Genomic DNA, 15,612 nt, shown 5'->3' with positions numbered 1-15,612 from the left:
GAAATTTCTAAAGGTAATATATTCCTAATTAGGAACACTTCTGCCACATAGGAGGTATGTATACAGAGAAAACTCAGCAGCATATTCCATATATTTTTCACTTGAGGAACCTGTAGAACTAAGAGAACATACTCTAAGAGTACCTGCTATTAGAAAAAATCAGATTTTTATTTTAATGAAGTTAGTTCTGGATGCATGAGCGCAGCAACCATACATGAGCGCAAGGTCTTTGCAAAAAATGGGGTGAGGGGGTTTTTTGTGGTTTTATGAAAAGCAAACAAAAAAGTATGATTTAGGAAGTAAATAACTAAAATTATTTTCTAGATTCAAATCACGATGCTTTCATTCTTTAGTAGCCTTGAACTAACATCCCCAATTTCAGTGTAGAAAATTGGAACTCAAAATTTTTAACACAGAAAAAGCCAGCCCCTCTGAGAGTAGCTCACTGTGAAGTGAGCTGAATCTTTTTATTTATTTGTTTTAAATCCCTTTCACCTGTTTATTAGACTTAATTTTGGACATGCTACCTGAACTTTTCCAGTTTGAGGTGTTCACTACTTTAATAGCATATAAAAAGCACTTTTTTTTTTTTTGCTATCAACAGTTGACAGCTTATAAAAAACTCAGAAAATTTTTAATTGCTACATCTGTAATTAGAATTTATGGTGGTGCTATGATGGAAATAAGTTGTATATGGTAAACTTCAAGAACATGGTACTTCTTTTTAGATATCTGTTTTCTGGGAAATAGACTTTTTCACATTTCCTCAGAAGGTGTTGATTTACTTTAAAATGATTTTTGTTTTGGTTTGGGTTTTTTTCCCACCAATGCTTTAGACTGTTATTGTGAAGGGACCAGTGTCCAATGCAACAGTAGTTCTATCTCTTATGGAAATTACAGTGACCCTCATTTGCATGTACATACCAGCTGTCTTTACGAGCAGAGGACAATTATATCTTTCAGTTCATGCAGAAAAGCTTAAAGTGAGGGAACTGGAAATGACTCATCTGTGTTTGGTCATTCATAGTTTTAAAAAATGTATTTACAAGCTAAAATTCATTGAGAATTTTAAAATAACAACTAGTGTACATAAAAAAGGGAAATTAAACTTCACATTACTATTTCCATAAGCTGCTATTGCTGTAAGAGCAGAAAAGCCTCTTTTAAGAAACCATGCTACAGAACAATGATTGCAGAAATAATTTCCTTGCAATTTGATACTACTTGTGAAAATGTTGTATTTTACTTGCATGCATAAGATACATTGATTTGGGAATGAGCATCAAGCTTTTAGAGATAAGATTATTTATAGTGGGATATTTCTAGCCTAAAAAACAAAAACAAAGCCAATCTAATCCAAAACAGCTTCTTGCCTACAGCATGAAATCCCATTTTGCTGTGCAGTGACTGCAGTGTTGCTCTGCATTTCCAACTGGAATCAAGTAAAATATTCCAGAGCACTTTATCATCGATTTCAATGACAGCAGGTTCTATGCAGATGATTGGCCTACTTTTGCAGCATGTTGTGGTTTGGCTCTGTTCCATTTGGTTTTCACAGGGAGCCATATGAAGTCTTTAAGACTGCTTTAATGTCAAATGTAGATGGAAGCCAAGTACTTGTTATGGCAGAGACTTTGCATATTTTAATTTTGCTTTATATATGAAGAAAAGTACAGTATTTTGAATTCTATGCATTTTTTAGGAAAATGGTATGGACAAGTTTAAGGGCGTTCTGTAATTCAGGCATTGGATCTATTTCACATTTTATGTGGACAGCTGTATTTGAATTTGTAGTGACAGTAATTACAAGTTTTAGATTACCCAATGCACAGTGGAGCCATGGTTTTTATATGGTGGTCCCAGGAGAGCAAGAGCTCAACAAGAGCTGGTTCTCTCACCTTGGTTATGTGGCAGTGAATAATTTGCACTAAAGTGAAGTGAGTATCTAGGTGGGAAAATGAAACTGATGTTTCCAAACATTAACATAACTGAAGTGAAAGAGCCAATGGACAGATTTAGTAAAAAGGATTTCATTCTTGCATTAATTTGAGGTGCAGTGATTGCAGAGAAGCTAATAAGGTGGTCTTTTACATAAATTGAATGAGTCGCATCAGCTGCCCCAGATGGTAATTAAACTTGACCCAGACAAACCCATGCCCTTCCTAATCACTGTTGGCTGCTTGTAACACACTTGCTGCATGAAACTCTTTCAAACAGATAATTTATCTTTAAATTTTTCTTCAGAGATTTATGTTTTTTTCTGCTCTATCTTTAAAGAAGAGGCGAACAAAAAACCCTGGTAACCATCAAACAAAACCTGAAGCCAGTGCTGTGCTTGTGTACTCATGTTTGCTGATTTCTGCCACTTTATTTCACTTTTGTACTGTGCTAATGCTGTCGTCCCACTTGCAATTGCAGTGCAGTGTCTGCAGGCATATACCTAGGTTTAGTATAGATAAGTATGTGAAAACTTGAAAAAGTTGGATGAAAGTTTGTTTCTGAGATGCAAAGTAGATCTTTTTAAATGCCTTTTTTGAGGCTTAAAAAAAGCTCTCTGATTCATGTGATGCTGCACACAATATGGATTTGTATCTGTTGGCATCCTGAGCAGACTGTTTATCATGCAGCTGTTATTTAAGATTACTTATGGTTTGCTGTTTCACTGCTGATGTTTGTTAGCAGTAATACAGATGATTCTTTTATCAGATGGGGTGTAGCCTCCTCCTACTAAGAGAGCTGCCCAGCAGCAGCCCTCCATGTGGTATGTGATCACACGCTACGCTGAGTGTTGCTAGCAAGCATCTGAAGGGAAAGATCCTCCTCTTTTTGCCTAGTACGTGCAAAACTTGGGGAGAGGGGATGACTCCAACACTGCACTTCAACTGTACTAAAATGGGTTTGAAAATGAGCTGCAATACGTTGTTGAAAGACTGCTGAGTGCTGATAAGTTACTTTAATGTTACTGAGCCAGCACTGCAATATGGGATTTGGAGCAACATGAGTAATTCCACCGGAATTCAGTGCTGCCACAGGCTTGTTTTGATGGGATCTCATGATTAATACTTTGATCTTTATCCAGAACTTCATTGGGAATAGCAGGTTTTGGTCATGAGATTGAGTGGCTCTATCTATTGGGCAACCACATTCTGAGCAGCACCACATTCTGAGGTCTGACTGGCAGCCCAACATGTCTGGAGTAGGACTGTGAGGTCTTGGTTGTCTGATGATCTTTTTTGGGGTGCAAAGGGGAAAAGGAAAAGCGACAATTTATAGCTGAAGTGTGTGCATCTCTACTTGATTCTGAGACACAGTACCACTAGAATATCCATCACACAAAGCACCTGTCTGGAACTGATCATTCAAGGATGTTGTGTGCTTCAGTGACTTCATTTCTGTGAAATGAGCAGTGGATTATTCCAGTGGGAATAATTATGTGGAGGTTTAGTTTGATTATATTTCTTGGATATAATTGTACTTTATTTTTTTTTAAATATACATGTCTTTTTAATAGCTTGGGGCATTGTTGGTCTATTTAAAAAAAAACCAAAAACCGTGTGTAGTACTTATTTGCAGGAAAAAAAACCCCAAAAAACCTATTTCTTGAAACAGGCCCTTTTTTTCACCTGTGCTGTTTTAAGGCAAAAAATCCTTGGATTTCAAAAGCAGCTCTAGGGATATTTTAAGCTGACTGTATATGAAGGATTAAGTTTCATTGTGAATACTGGTGATGAAAAACTACTGAAATACTAATTGCCCAAGATATTTTGTTTGTTTAGTGTTTTAATCAAGCTCAGGATATGGCCAAGTGTATTCCTTAAGAACTACCTCTGCCAAAATTTCAGCTTACATAAGGAGTAGCGGTGATGAACCATGTATGTGTAGGTGTGGGTGACTGCAGCTCTGGTTATTTTTAGATGCATTTAAAAACATCATTCTGTACCACTTAGCTGGACTACAAGTTTCCAGAAACTTACTTTTATGCAGGCAGTTGATCTTTTTTGGGAATGGGGTGAGCTGGTACAAAGGGAACAGGGCAAAAGCAAAAAGAAGCTGTGACAGGAAGGCGATGGACAGATTTTAAGACTTTACATTGTGTCACTTCATTCCTGCCTCTTGATATGATAATAGAAGGCCAGTTGCATTTCATTAAATGCTTTAGAAAAGGCAGCAAAATGGGTTCAGGAGCTACTATCTTCTGTAAGCAACAACAGCTTCCTGCATTCCTACACTGCTGTTAATGTAAAGAAAATTAGGGACAACAAGGTGGGCTTTTTTACCCTGAGTGAAAAAATGACTGTTCCTCCTTTTATTTCCATGCTGCTTCTGTCCAGAATTTTTTCTCCACACTGATGGAAATAGCTAGGCTTTCTGACCAGGAAGTGAGTTATGTTTTCTTATGCTAAACCTCGTTTTATCCTCAGATAATACTGACCATGACTTCTTTCATCTGTAGTTGCACAGCAGTAGAACCATTAAGTAAGTTAGCAATTTTGCAACAGTAAGAAGCAGTGGTTATGAGATTGTGTGTGTAAACATCGCAAGTTTTAAAAGTAAAGCCTAATATGTATAAAGCTAAATGTAAACACATAAATATAGAAGAAGTAGATAAATATTGACAATTTCATCTTTTTGACATCTTGACATATATAGCTAAGTAGCGGCAGAAAAGCCTAGTCGCAAATGAGATTTATTGAGGCATTCTTATTTGTCAGTGTGATTTTTTTTTGGTCTCAGGATCTATATAAAAGTTATCAGCAATGCCAGAGCTCTGAACGTGGTGTGAATTTGAATCAGCAGACAACACAGATAACTTTACTGTGGAACTAATTACAGAAGGCACCTTTCATTCTAGAGTTCATTGGATGCTGAGAAGATGTGTCTCAGATGTCCCTTGAAGATGCAGAGATAGTATGTACCAGGGAAAAAGAAACACCTATCCTTTCTTCTTCCTTGCACTGATAAGGAAAAAAAATCACTGTAAAAAAGAAATCTGTGCTGTAGTATCACAATAACTGTCTCTCAAATAAAAGTCATGGAAGAAAAGGGAGTTTTTATAAAGAAAAAAAAATTACCTTTATAAAAGAGTTTGTGTATCCAAGTGCTATTTTGTCTTGCAAAGATTCAAGAAATAATTTGTGCAGAGAAATTGTTAAGGGAAATACTTGATTACATCAGTGAAAGAACATAAAGCCCCAGTTATAGCAAGGGACTTCTAGGTTTCCTTCAAATGAAGTCTAGAAGAACATGTCTGCACAAATACATAGGTGTGCATGTCTAGTTTATTGTTTGTGTGAAATGTAGTTCTAACTTTCTGCTTTTGCCCTTTCTTCATCTAACTGTTTTTTGTTTATGGATACAAAGAAAAGCTTTTTTACATCTTGATAAATATTAAAAATCAGTTATTAAAGTTGGAGATTAGCAGGCCTTGGGAACACAGGTCATAGAGGGGAAAGAAAGCTAGGCATGCCTGGGAACTAATGAGTAGGTTCAAGGAAATGTGTTATTTGTTTCCCACTTTAAAGACCGCCAGTTTGGTTGAGTTCAGTTGTGTCTTGTGACTTTTGGCTGCTTGAGTACTCAAGCTTGAGCTTGAGAATTTATTTCTAAGGTAGAGATAGGCCAGATTGTACTATATGTGGAATAAAATGCCAAAGCATTGGGAATAAAGTTTTTCAAAATTGGGTTGTAAGGAATAGTCTCTAGCAAGTTAGACTGACAAAAGATGCTGTTAGTAATAGGTGCCCAAAAAGACATCAGAGGAGCTTCTTACTTTAAAAGAGCTAGACGGAAAGCATTGTGGCTTTCCAGCGGTCTGTGAGAACCTGGCACAGACTACTGCCTTCACATCACAAATCACCACAGAAACTAAAAGGGTAAAGAGACAGAATTAAATACTTGCTGAGAGGAAGCTAAGTACCTGGAAAACACAACATGAAATTTGCCAGAGATGCATATGGTGCCTAAAATATTTGGTAGACAGATGCATATAGGTTCTCCTTCATAATAAATTGGTATAATTAGGGAAGCTTTATAAAGTACCTCCGTAAGCTGCAATAGTACTGCATTAGAGCCTGAAGAGAAATCATGTGGAGGGAGACATGTCATTTAATGATGGGGTGGGGGGACATGTTGTTGATATTTTTAGAAAACAGTGGCACAGAGTACAAAATGTCTATATCATAATTGAGGAATTTTCTGGTATTTAACAATAATTTTAAAATCTTCAGCTTCTGAAAGTTACTATATGAAAAGTTCTGAAAAAGGTGTTCTTACTTTTTCCTATATGTGTCACTAAAAGACATGCATAAATGATATATAGCAAAAGGTAGGGATAAAAGAATTGTTTCATATTCTGTCTCAGCTTATCCTGTTATACATATGCCATATGTAAAAAAATTCACTGTGGGGGAAAGGTGTAAAATCTTAGTCACCATGGAAGCAAAATTTCAGAGAGCTTATGTTCAAGTTAGGGAGACAGAGTGCTTCACAGACTTGCTAATCTGGAATAATGCTGAAAGCACTGTAACAGTCTATCACAAATATTTTAATATTTGATGGCGAATATTAATGATGATGATGGCAAAGCTATGATACCTGCTTTTTATAAAAAGATATTGTTATTGCAAATAATCAAGCCAGTTTTATCATGTTTTTGACTGCAGCAGCAAGCAAGTCTTTGGAACAAGTCTTGAAGGAAGAAATGATAAGATATAATTAACTGCTGAGTATATAGCAAAAGGGTAAAGAAAACCAACAAAATGCAGTATGGTTTTAGCAAAGATCAATAAGACTACACTGATAACATTTTATTTACAGCTGCTTTCTAGACAAAACAAGAGTGGTAAGAAGGCGTTCATCTGCATTTCCATATGTAATGGTTACACTGCAAATCATTTATTCAAAGAAGAGAAGTCCTGGTGGTTTTAGATAAGGGGCTCTGTCATGTTACTTCGCTACCACCAGAGGAACTGTGTCATTTGGCCTGCTTCCCCCGCAGTGTTGTGATTGATGGGCTCAGTCAGGCTGTGGAAAGTTTGTTACATAATTAAGAGTAGACCTATGTCCTGACCTTTGTCCTGATGATAGCACTTGTAGGACTTGATATTTTCACTACCAAGTAAAATTTTCATTCTATTTCTGTCTTTCTATATTATGGCACAAATTTCAAAATTAGGAACTGACCTTAGGATTTCATTCATCAGGATGAAGGTTTGCATTAATTAGTTTTTCACATGCTTTCTAGCATGATTTGTGGAAATATGGCGTCTGTCTAAGTAATCTTATAACAGACCACTGGGTTATATGCTGAAATTGGTGATGTTGTCATGTCTCATAGTCAGCACAAATGAACTGGTTGTTTTAAAATACAGCTGCTTGGCTCAGTCGAGGAGGACTATAGATCAAGAAGATGATGTGGGGTTTTTTGAAAACTGTAACAACCTTTCTAGGGTGAATTTTTACTTCCTTAATTCAGTGATCTCTCTTTTTCACCTTTAATTTTGGAGAATTCTTTTTTCAAACTTTGTCAGACCTCCGGTTTTTCCATCAGGGCATTTCTGGAAGAATTTCAGGGCCATTTTGCTGGGGTGCTACTTTTGCCCTGCGTGCACCTGGGAGCAGTGGCAGGATTCTCTTCTAGCGGCAGATCATGCCCTTGCTTCCAAAAGGGAGCATGCACACTTGTTCCTTAGCCCTCTTTGGGATGTCTCAAGCACTTGAAGCCGTTAGAATTATATGATGCTCTTTCTTTTTCTGTGTAAGATGTTGCTCGTTCTTAGCTGAGTTGAAATCTCAGTTTATATACTTAGTAAAGCTGTCTTGCACAATCCAGAATCTGTTTAAATTTTTAGTGAAAAATGTAAGGCTAAAATAAAGGAAAAAAAATACTTGCTTGAGTTGCACAGGGGTTGATATACTCTGGTCTTATCCTTAGAGCTAGGGAAGAGTTACATGGAAATTTTTTAATACTAAACAAAGATACTATGAGAGATAGGACATTGTAAAAGGAGTGAGATTAAGATGCCAAGAATTTCAGACAACTTGGCAAAAGTAAAGCATAGTGTTTGCTGTGACAATCAAGTAGAGGACTGAGAAATGTAAAACTAATTGATAGTTTTATTCTAGTTGTTTGAATAGTCTATGAATCTATCCAATCAACACATTATTCTCTGTAATTTAATAAATAGATCTTTCTGACTTTGAAACTGTGTGTAGACAGCCATAGAAAACTGTGGGAATGAGGGAGATAATGTTGATATGTCTTTTTTCTTAATTGTCAGGCTTAGACAGGCTTTCTACTTTGACTTCTGAATTTAAGATGATGTGTGGGTTTAGTTCATATCATCCATGTAAACATAGCCAGGAGATCTGGAGGAGGAACATCAGAGAAGGGAGGACAATCTTCTTTGGCATTTCCACATATCTTTAACTTTATTAATGTTCTAAATACTAAAACATATAAATATGAAGGAATAATATTTTATGTACAATATGATAATATACAGTAGAAATTTATAAAGATATAAATATATATCATCTGTGGAGTTTTTCCCCCTTAGAAACATAGGCTTTTATACAATCAGTGAAAGCAGAGATCACCTATTACACGGAAAATAAGAACAAAAGGATATATATTTGACAGTATTATAGCAATGTGCGTCCTTACCCTAGACCTTGACCAATTTCGTTATATTTAAAGTTTATGTTGCCTAGAAATTATAGACTTAAAATGTATTTTATTTTGTGTTTATTCAAAGCAGAAGGCTTTCTTTTTTCTTTTTGTTATGAAACAATATTGTATGGAGGCCTGCTGCTTACTAGGTTTTCCATGTTTTATGTAACCAGGCTGTCAGAAATACGTCACATGATTTTAGAAAAGTATCTGTCAATAAAAATTCAATTCCTTAAAAAAATTTAAAAAAACCCAAACAGAAAACAAAACACCTAAAGCAACCTCACAGGATGAGTCATCTAGAACAGTTTACCAATCTAAATCAGAAGAGGATTAGAAACTCTGCAGTGAAAAAGAACAATAAATGAAGTTTCTAATCCTGGAATTTTGGGTATAATCTCCCAGGTCAGTCTTCAGGCAAACAACAGACAAAATTAAATTGCTTCTTTTATACTGCAAATGTACATTTAATATGCACTTATGCAGTACTTGGACTTATCATCTGAAGAAAAGTTGGCAAGAATACCAGTTTCTGTTTTCATTCTGCACATTCCCAGGTTCCATGTGCATCTTGGAAAACCTCTTCTTTCTCAGCAGCCATGTGTCACACATTATATTTAGGCTGAGTGGTATAGGTTAGCTGAAAAACTGGAAATTTGAAAAGATTGTGAACTGAAATAAAAACATTCAAGAATTGTAATAGTGTTTTGTCATTGAGGTAATAATTTTATATGTTAAATATTATTATTCTTGAAATATTTGAGACCTGGTAAAGTACCCTGAACTGCAAAAAGGTGATAATGGAGTGTAACTGATTTGCCCTGAAAAATTATTCATTAAGCTTTTGCTGTATAGTTTGAGTGAATACAATTAACGGGTGAATATGTACTGAAAATTATTTCAGAAATGACATGTAGTTGCAACTGCTATCTCAGCTAAAAATATTAACATCTTTGCAGTATTTTTGTCTCTCAGACGTGTTCATCCTCTTCTGGCATTCTGGGGCATGTTTGGTGCTGCACTGTTCAGGAGCCTGAGTTAGCTACCACCTTGCTGGCAGCATAAGTAGAAAAAGAGATAGAAAAAGAGTTGGAATGAAGGAATGATTTTGACTAATATGGAATAGCAGATAGCTGAAGTACAGCGTTTCCTAACTTTTGAATGCAACTCCTTTTTTTCCCCTCCTATTTTCTCTCTGTTTTTTTAGTTTGGAGTTTTTTGTTTGTTGCTGTTCTTTATTTATAAAACTATTTTCATAACTGAAATCCTTTCTAAATCAGAAACTGTAAGAAGACTACAATTGTCTTTTCACATTTTGCAAGACTAAAAGAAAATATTGTAAATGGAAATTCACCGTTTTGTCTATTTCTTCTCCCTTTTCCTTTATTTCCTGTACTGTTTCCCAAAAATAGAGCAAAGCCTATGGCACATTTGGCTTCAAAGCTTATAAAATCGCTTTGCTGTGTGAGCATTTCTGATCTTACTAAAATGGACAAAAGAGGAGTAAATGGGGAAAGGAAGCAAGCAGATTTCAGCTTTTAAAGATGTGAGTAATATGTACATAGCTAGCTCTTGAGGTGACCGAATAGGGTGTTCAGAACTGGCGCTGTACTAAAGCCATTCACTCTGCATTAGGAAGAATAAAAATAGAAAGTCTGTCTGCAGTAGGCGTGTAGGTTAAAATGTACTGATGCAACTGCTGTGTTGATGGTGAAAGTATGGTGTAGTGCTCTGGCTTTTTGGAGAGACAGTCACTCAGACTGGCAGAAGGGGGAGCTTTTGGAGTATAACTCATTTTGATGATTAGTCTCAACTGGTGCTCACTGCCAGCCGTGTTCCTGGGCTTTTGCAAATCCAGCATAAGGAGGATAGAAGAACAACTTTAAAGATAAATGTGAGGCTATAACAGCAAGATCCTCAGGGAGGCATTATTGCAAGCTCTGCTGCAGCACAGTGCCTCAGTGTGTACATTTTCAGTATGACTGTGAGTACAACTACTCCAGTTTTCTTCCTGTTTTTCACTTCCATTCATGTCTCTTCCTCCCCTTGAAAATTAGGCAAATTCAAAGCTAACAACACTTTTATGGTATTGCTGCTTCTTAAGGATTTTGTTGCTCACCTTGTAGCTCTTTGAAAGGCTTGTGTTCTGAGCATATCAAAGATCTATAAGGTGAATTCATTGAGTCAGGATTTGCTTGTATTTCTCTGTGGACAATACTGAACACTCTTCTACCCACATTTTTCATGCAGGGAGACAGTATGAATGGAAACCATACTGGAATATGTGAATTTTCATTCAGTAGTGAATAGATTACATATCCTACAGAGATGGCTTTCATGAAGAGTGGTGCTCAATTCTTGATCAGAGGGATTGGATGAGGACCTGTTGTGTCATAGTGGAGGAGACAAGATCAATAGTCCTTCATCTTCATGGGCATGGGAGAAAGAGGCAGGTCATCTAGAGGTGGAGAACAAGGAACTTGGAAGCTGAGCCAGAGGATTCTGGCTGAGTCACAGTAGCAAAATTATAACAAAATATACACAGTAGTCCAGAATACCTGATACTTAATCTCATGTTCTCATTCTTTTAGTTGATTAATTGTGTAATCCTTTGCAATAGAAGAAAAATAAAAGTCTGTTTATCCCTCACTGCGGTTTAATAAGTTATTCTAAGCTCCTAAAAAAATATCTTCTGAGTTTATAGTAATCTTATTTGATGAAGATTTTTGGCAGGGTTCTCAGAATACTTATTTGATCTGAAGCTGAAGTTCTTGTCTAATTCTAAATTTAGTATGCTTCTCACGCCTTGCCAAAATAATTAGGGGAAAGGTAAGAATTGAGTTCAATAACTTCATGACCTGGGATTTCTAGGAAGAAATGTTTTAAATGTGAATAGTGGTAATTTAACCTCTTAAGGGAAAAAAAAAGAGATCTTAGAGTCCTTGGGTTAAATTTTTACTGCTTTCATGGCAGGTAAAGGCAGTCAAGAGAAATTTTTTGCCCTTCCATTTAAACTCATAGCAGAAATCAGCCAATCATCTAATAATTATTAAATTATTCATAATTTAATTATTCCAGATTATTTGTAAACATCTTCACTTCCAGAAGGTATTACTTCATGTATTTACCTCATGAATGATTAAAGTGTCTGAGGCCAACAGCTGTTGCTGCTGCCTTTTATTTATAAACTAACAATGTAAAATTGCCGTACAAAATCTTTTAGTTGACTGAAATTTAGCCTGAAATCAGTTTAAATCAAATTTTTAATTCTTCTAGGTTAAGAAATAGTTGCTAATATAATTAAATAATTTTTACTATCTTATTTATTCCAAGACTAATTCATGCTCAGGTGGGCAAAATGATATAATTTCTCTTACCATAATCTAAATTAAATTCATTAATGACTTTTTTATATACATATACTTATTTTCTGTTGTTTGAATAATGTTTTTAGAAAATAGTTAAAAATTACTATGAAAATTAAACTGCAATTCAATAGCAATTAAGTTTCTGAACAATGTATTTGAACTTGAGCAACACAGTTAAATGCTATGAAAATTAGCAAAAGACTGGGTGAATTAAGGGGAGAAAAGCTATATATTCTGTTTTGTAATTTACAGATATTTTTCCTGCTAATTAGGTCAAAGCAAAAGGAAGGGGCTATTCTGGCTCTGAATATTCAGGAGAAGACTCTCTAAACATGACAAGATTATTTAAATGTTGAAATGTCCAGGGCGGTAAAAAGAAAGAAAATCTATCAAGTCTGATATTTAGTAGTCATGGATAACATTTCAATATATCACATAGCATGCAGAAATGTGTCATTTTCTTGTATAATTCTTTCTTTTTGAGTGTGAGCAAAGTGATCCTCTGTGGTCAGCAAGAAAGATGCCTTGAGCTAATAAATTATTTTAAAGAATTAACAGCTGAACTCTGATAGAGGGATATGTTGAATAAGCAGTTTTGTTGGCATTGCATTTTAGGTGGTGTAGCCAAGAAACAGGCAATCTAACTGTCAAACATAACAAAATTTATGTCTTGTACAAGTTTATCTCATAGCTTATCTCCTGTTTTATTCCCTTGAATGTATTGTATTTTGTCTAATAAAGGTCTAGCAAACTTGGACTAATAATCAGATAATTATTAAATCTTTAGATGTGGAGAAGAAAATCTTAGAAACAACTTCCAACATTTTAATGCATTGTTTATTTTAGAGTGTATTGCCTCATGAAATTAAAATTTACAGAGACTTCTAGCCAAATGTGACTTACAGAATCCTTTTAAAATTGCTTCCAGGTGTTTAGAAGAAAAACTTTTTTAGTATGATCAGAAAGCCTGGGAAATTTTACATTTTGAATAAAGTCAATATTCAATCAGAAATCTTTCATGTAAAAACCAGTAAAATTATAATTATCAATATTATTATTATGCTAAATTACACTAAAATGCTTTCTTAACACAGTTTTAGTTTTTGGGGTTTCTAAAATACCTTTGGCTTTGAATGAGTGGGCGGAAAAAAACAGGCTATAGAAACTTATTTAGGTACAAGCCGTATTCCCACCTAGTTTATACTCAAACATGAAATTAACTTTATTACTCCATTTGTTTTTTCTCTTTCAGTAGATCTGTTTCATCTCTTTATCCATATCATGTAACTCTAAACTTTGGCATCTTTTTACATCTGACGTTTTAGAGCTTAAGCAACTTAATATTCTTACTGTGTAGATTTTACTGCAACCTGCATATGTAACTATTTTTTATCGTCTATTTCTGGCTAAACCCACAAAGCATTGTCATATTTCAAACCACTAAGATTTTCTCCTCTTATATATTATATAACATATGCTTTCCTTTCATTTTCTGGTTGGATAACAAAAGAAAACACTTTGGTCATGAAATCTGGCCCAATAAGAGGAATAAGTATCTTCTTGCTCTTTATAAGCTTCACTTTTCTGAATTGCTGCCTGTGACACTGCATTTTAGTTAGGAGCACTCCACCACTCTGGAGCTGTATACAACACAATTTTACACAGAACAGTTATGAGGGTTTTTTGTTACTATTCTTTTGTTGAGAGTTTCTCCAAAGAAACACAGCAAAATTTCTCAAAGACTATAACAATTTCATGATTCAAAAAACAAGGGCTCATTGCAGGAGTTGACAGCCTAAACTGTATTAACTTTGTGCGACATCTTTGGAAGAAGTTGTTTCATCTCTTGCTAATGTCTTGATTTTCTTTTCAGGAAAATGTTATAGGAAATTGATGCTACAATAACAACTCATGGTTTTTTGTTCATACTTCACAGTGCGGCTGGCACATATATACATACTTTTCTTGAAAATTTTCTTGATCCTAATTAATCAGGTTCTAGAGCACTTACAATCATTATGTAGAAATATTTTATATTAAAGACTAACTATCAGATACATTTCTTAAGAATATTTTTTATTAAATATTTTTTACTTCTAATAATTCAGGTTTTCAATTCACATTGTAATGCCTAAATACACATGTCCTGCATGTAGCTACAAACTCTTGTTGCTCTCTCATCACCTTGGCAGGACGAACTCTGCTGGAAAAGCTCTTCAGCCAGCAGGAAAATGCACCACAAGAAGAAGCAGAAAAGCTCTGTTCTCGCATTATTGCGATGGGTCTTTTGCTTCCATTCACTGACTGCTTCAGAGAGCCCTGTAACCAGAGTGCCAAGCAAAGCACACCCACGTTTGATGTAAGTACTGAAAAAGATGTCTTTTGTGTCTTTTGAGAAGCAGGACATGATTTTGTAATAGTTTATCCTTCCTGAAAGAATTTGGTTTGTCGTTTTAATGAAAATTGCCCTAAGAAGAGTGACCAGCTATTTGTCTCTGCTAAGGTATGTGCGCTTTTGTAACCACATAAGCATGTTCTCCTAGAACTTGGTTTCATAACTTTTTAAGTCATATCTTAGTCTATTCTTCATTTGCAGTTTTCATTGTCTTCTTTGAATCCAAGCACTCTGTATGACTAGCAAGATTTCCATCAACAGCTGCTTCACCAAAAAATATAAATCAAAGGAAAACCAGAAAACAGCATGTCGCAAAATTTCACAGAACCCAAACTAGATGTCTATGCTAGGTTGTTTTATTTTTTTCCCTTGAAAATACTTTTGATACAAAATAGTGCAGGGGTCAATGCAAATATGCTGGGATTCCAGCTATATTGTTATCTGTACCTGTGGGCTATCTGGCCAGGTGTTTGCCTACTGTTACAAACCTGGGTGTAGACATAAACCTTACATACTTTTCCTTTCTCTTGGATAATTAGTTCAACATTAGGATCTTCTTGTTGTAACCTATAGCACTTAACACCATTTTATATGGCTGAAGATAATTAGGGTTTTTCTCTCTACTAATTAATTTCAAAATAGTATACAAATATTAACTAATCTACTTAATGTCTTGCTGATGTAGTTAAGATCATCCCTACTCTACACATTAAGCTGAATTTTGGTTACAAACAGCCAAAAAAGAATGGGCATAGATATGAGAACATGATTACTTCTTAACTCTTTAAATCTTTCCTGAAGAATAGTTTATACAACTGGAAAAGGGATAACTGTGAGAATAATTTTTTTCCACTGAATTCTTACACAAGCAGTCCTAAATTACCCAGTTTATCTACAAAGTTCTCTAACAATATTATATGTTTATATTTTGGCTTTGGTGTTACTGTTTGTTTTTCTTTAAGATGCAACATTTGAGACATTTTTTAACTGGTTTTTGAAATTAATTGGAAAATGCAGTTTAACTATAAAACTGGGGTTACTCAGGCAACTTAAAATCACACAGCATTTGAAAGTGCTTGTGGTTAAATATACTCATAAAAGTTACTAGAAAAGAAAAGCCTCTTATTTTTCAGGTTGTTTAAAAGAGTCAGTAATGTTTTCTACTCCCATTGCTGTTA

The 15,612-nt window shown here is 35.0% G+C and overlaps 1 protein-coding gene across 1 annotated transcript in view; it reads left to right on the top strand.

The window, feature by feature from the left end:
- The window catches only part of FMN2 (formin 2), a 154,356-nt gene that overhangs the window by 2,784 nt on the left and 135,960 nt on the right, over window positions 1–15,612 (top strand). The window contains 1 exon segment of the mRNA XM_031058791.1: window positions 14,232–14,398. Coding sequence (XP_030914651.1) covers window positions 14,232–14,398 — 167 coding nt within the window.

The sequence above is a fragment of the Geospiza fortis genome, unplaced genomic scaffold, assembly GCF_000277835.1.
Source record: "Geospiza fortis unplaced genomic scaffold, GeoFor_1.0 scaffold381, whole genome shotgun sequence".
NCBI lineage: Eukaryota > Metazoa > Chordata > Aves > Passeriformes > Thraupidae > Geospiza > Geospiza fortis.
This window is presented reverse-complemented; position numbering and strand designations above follow the sequence as displayed.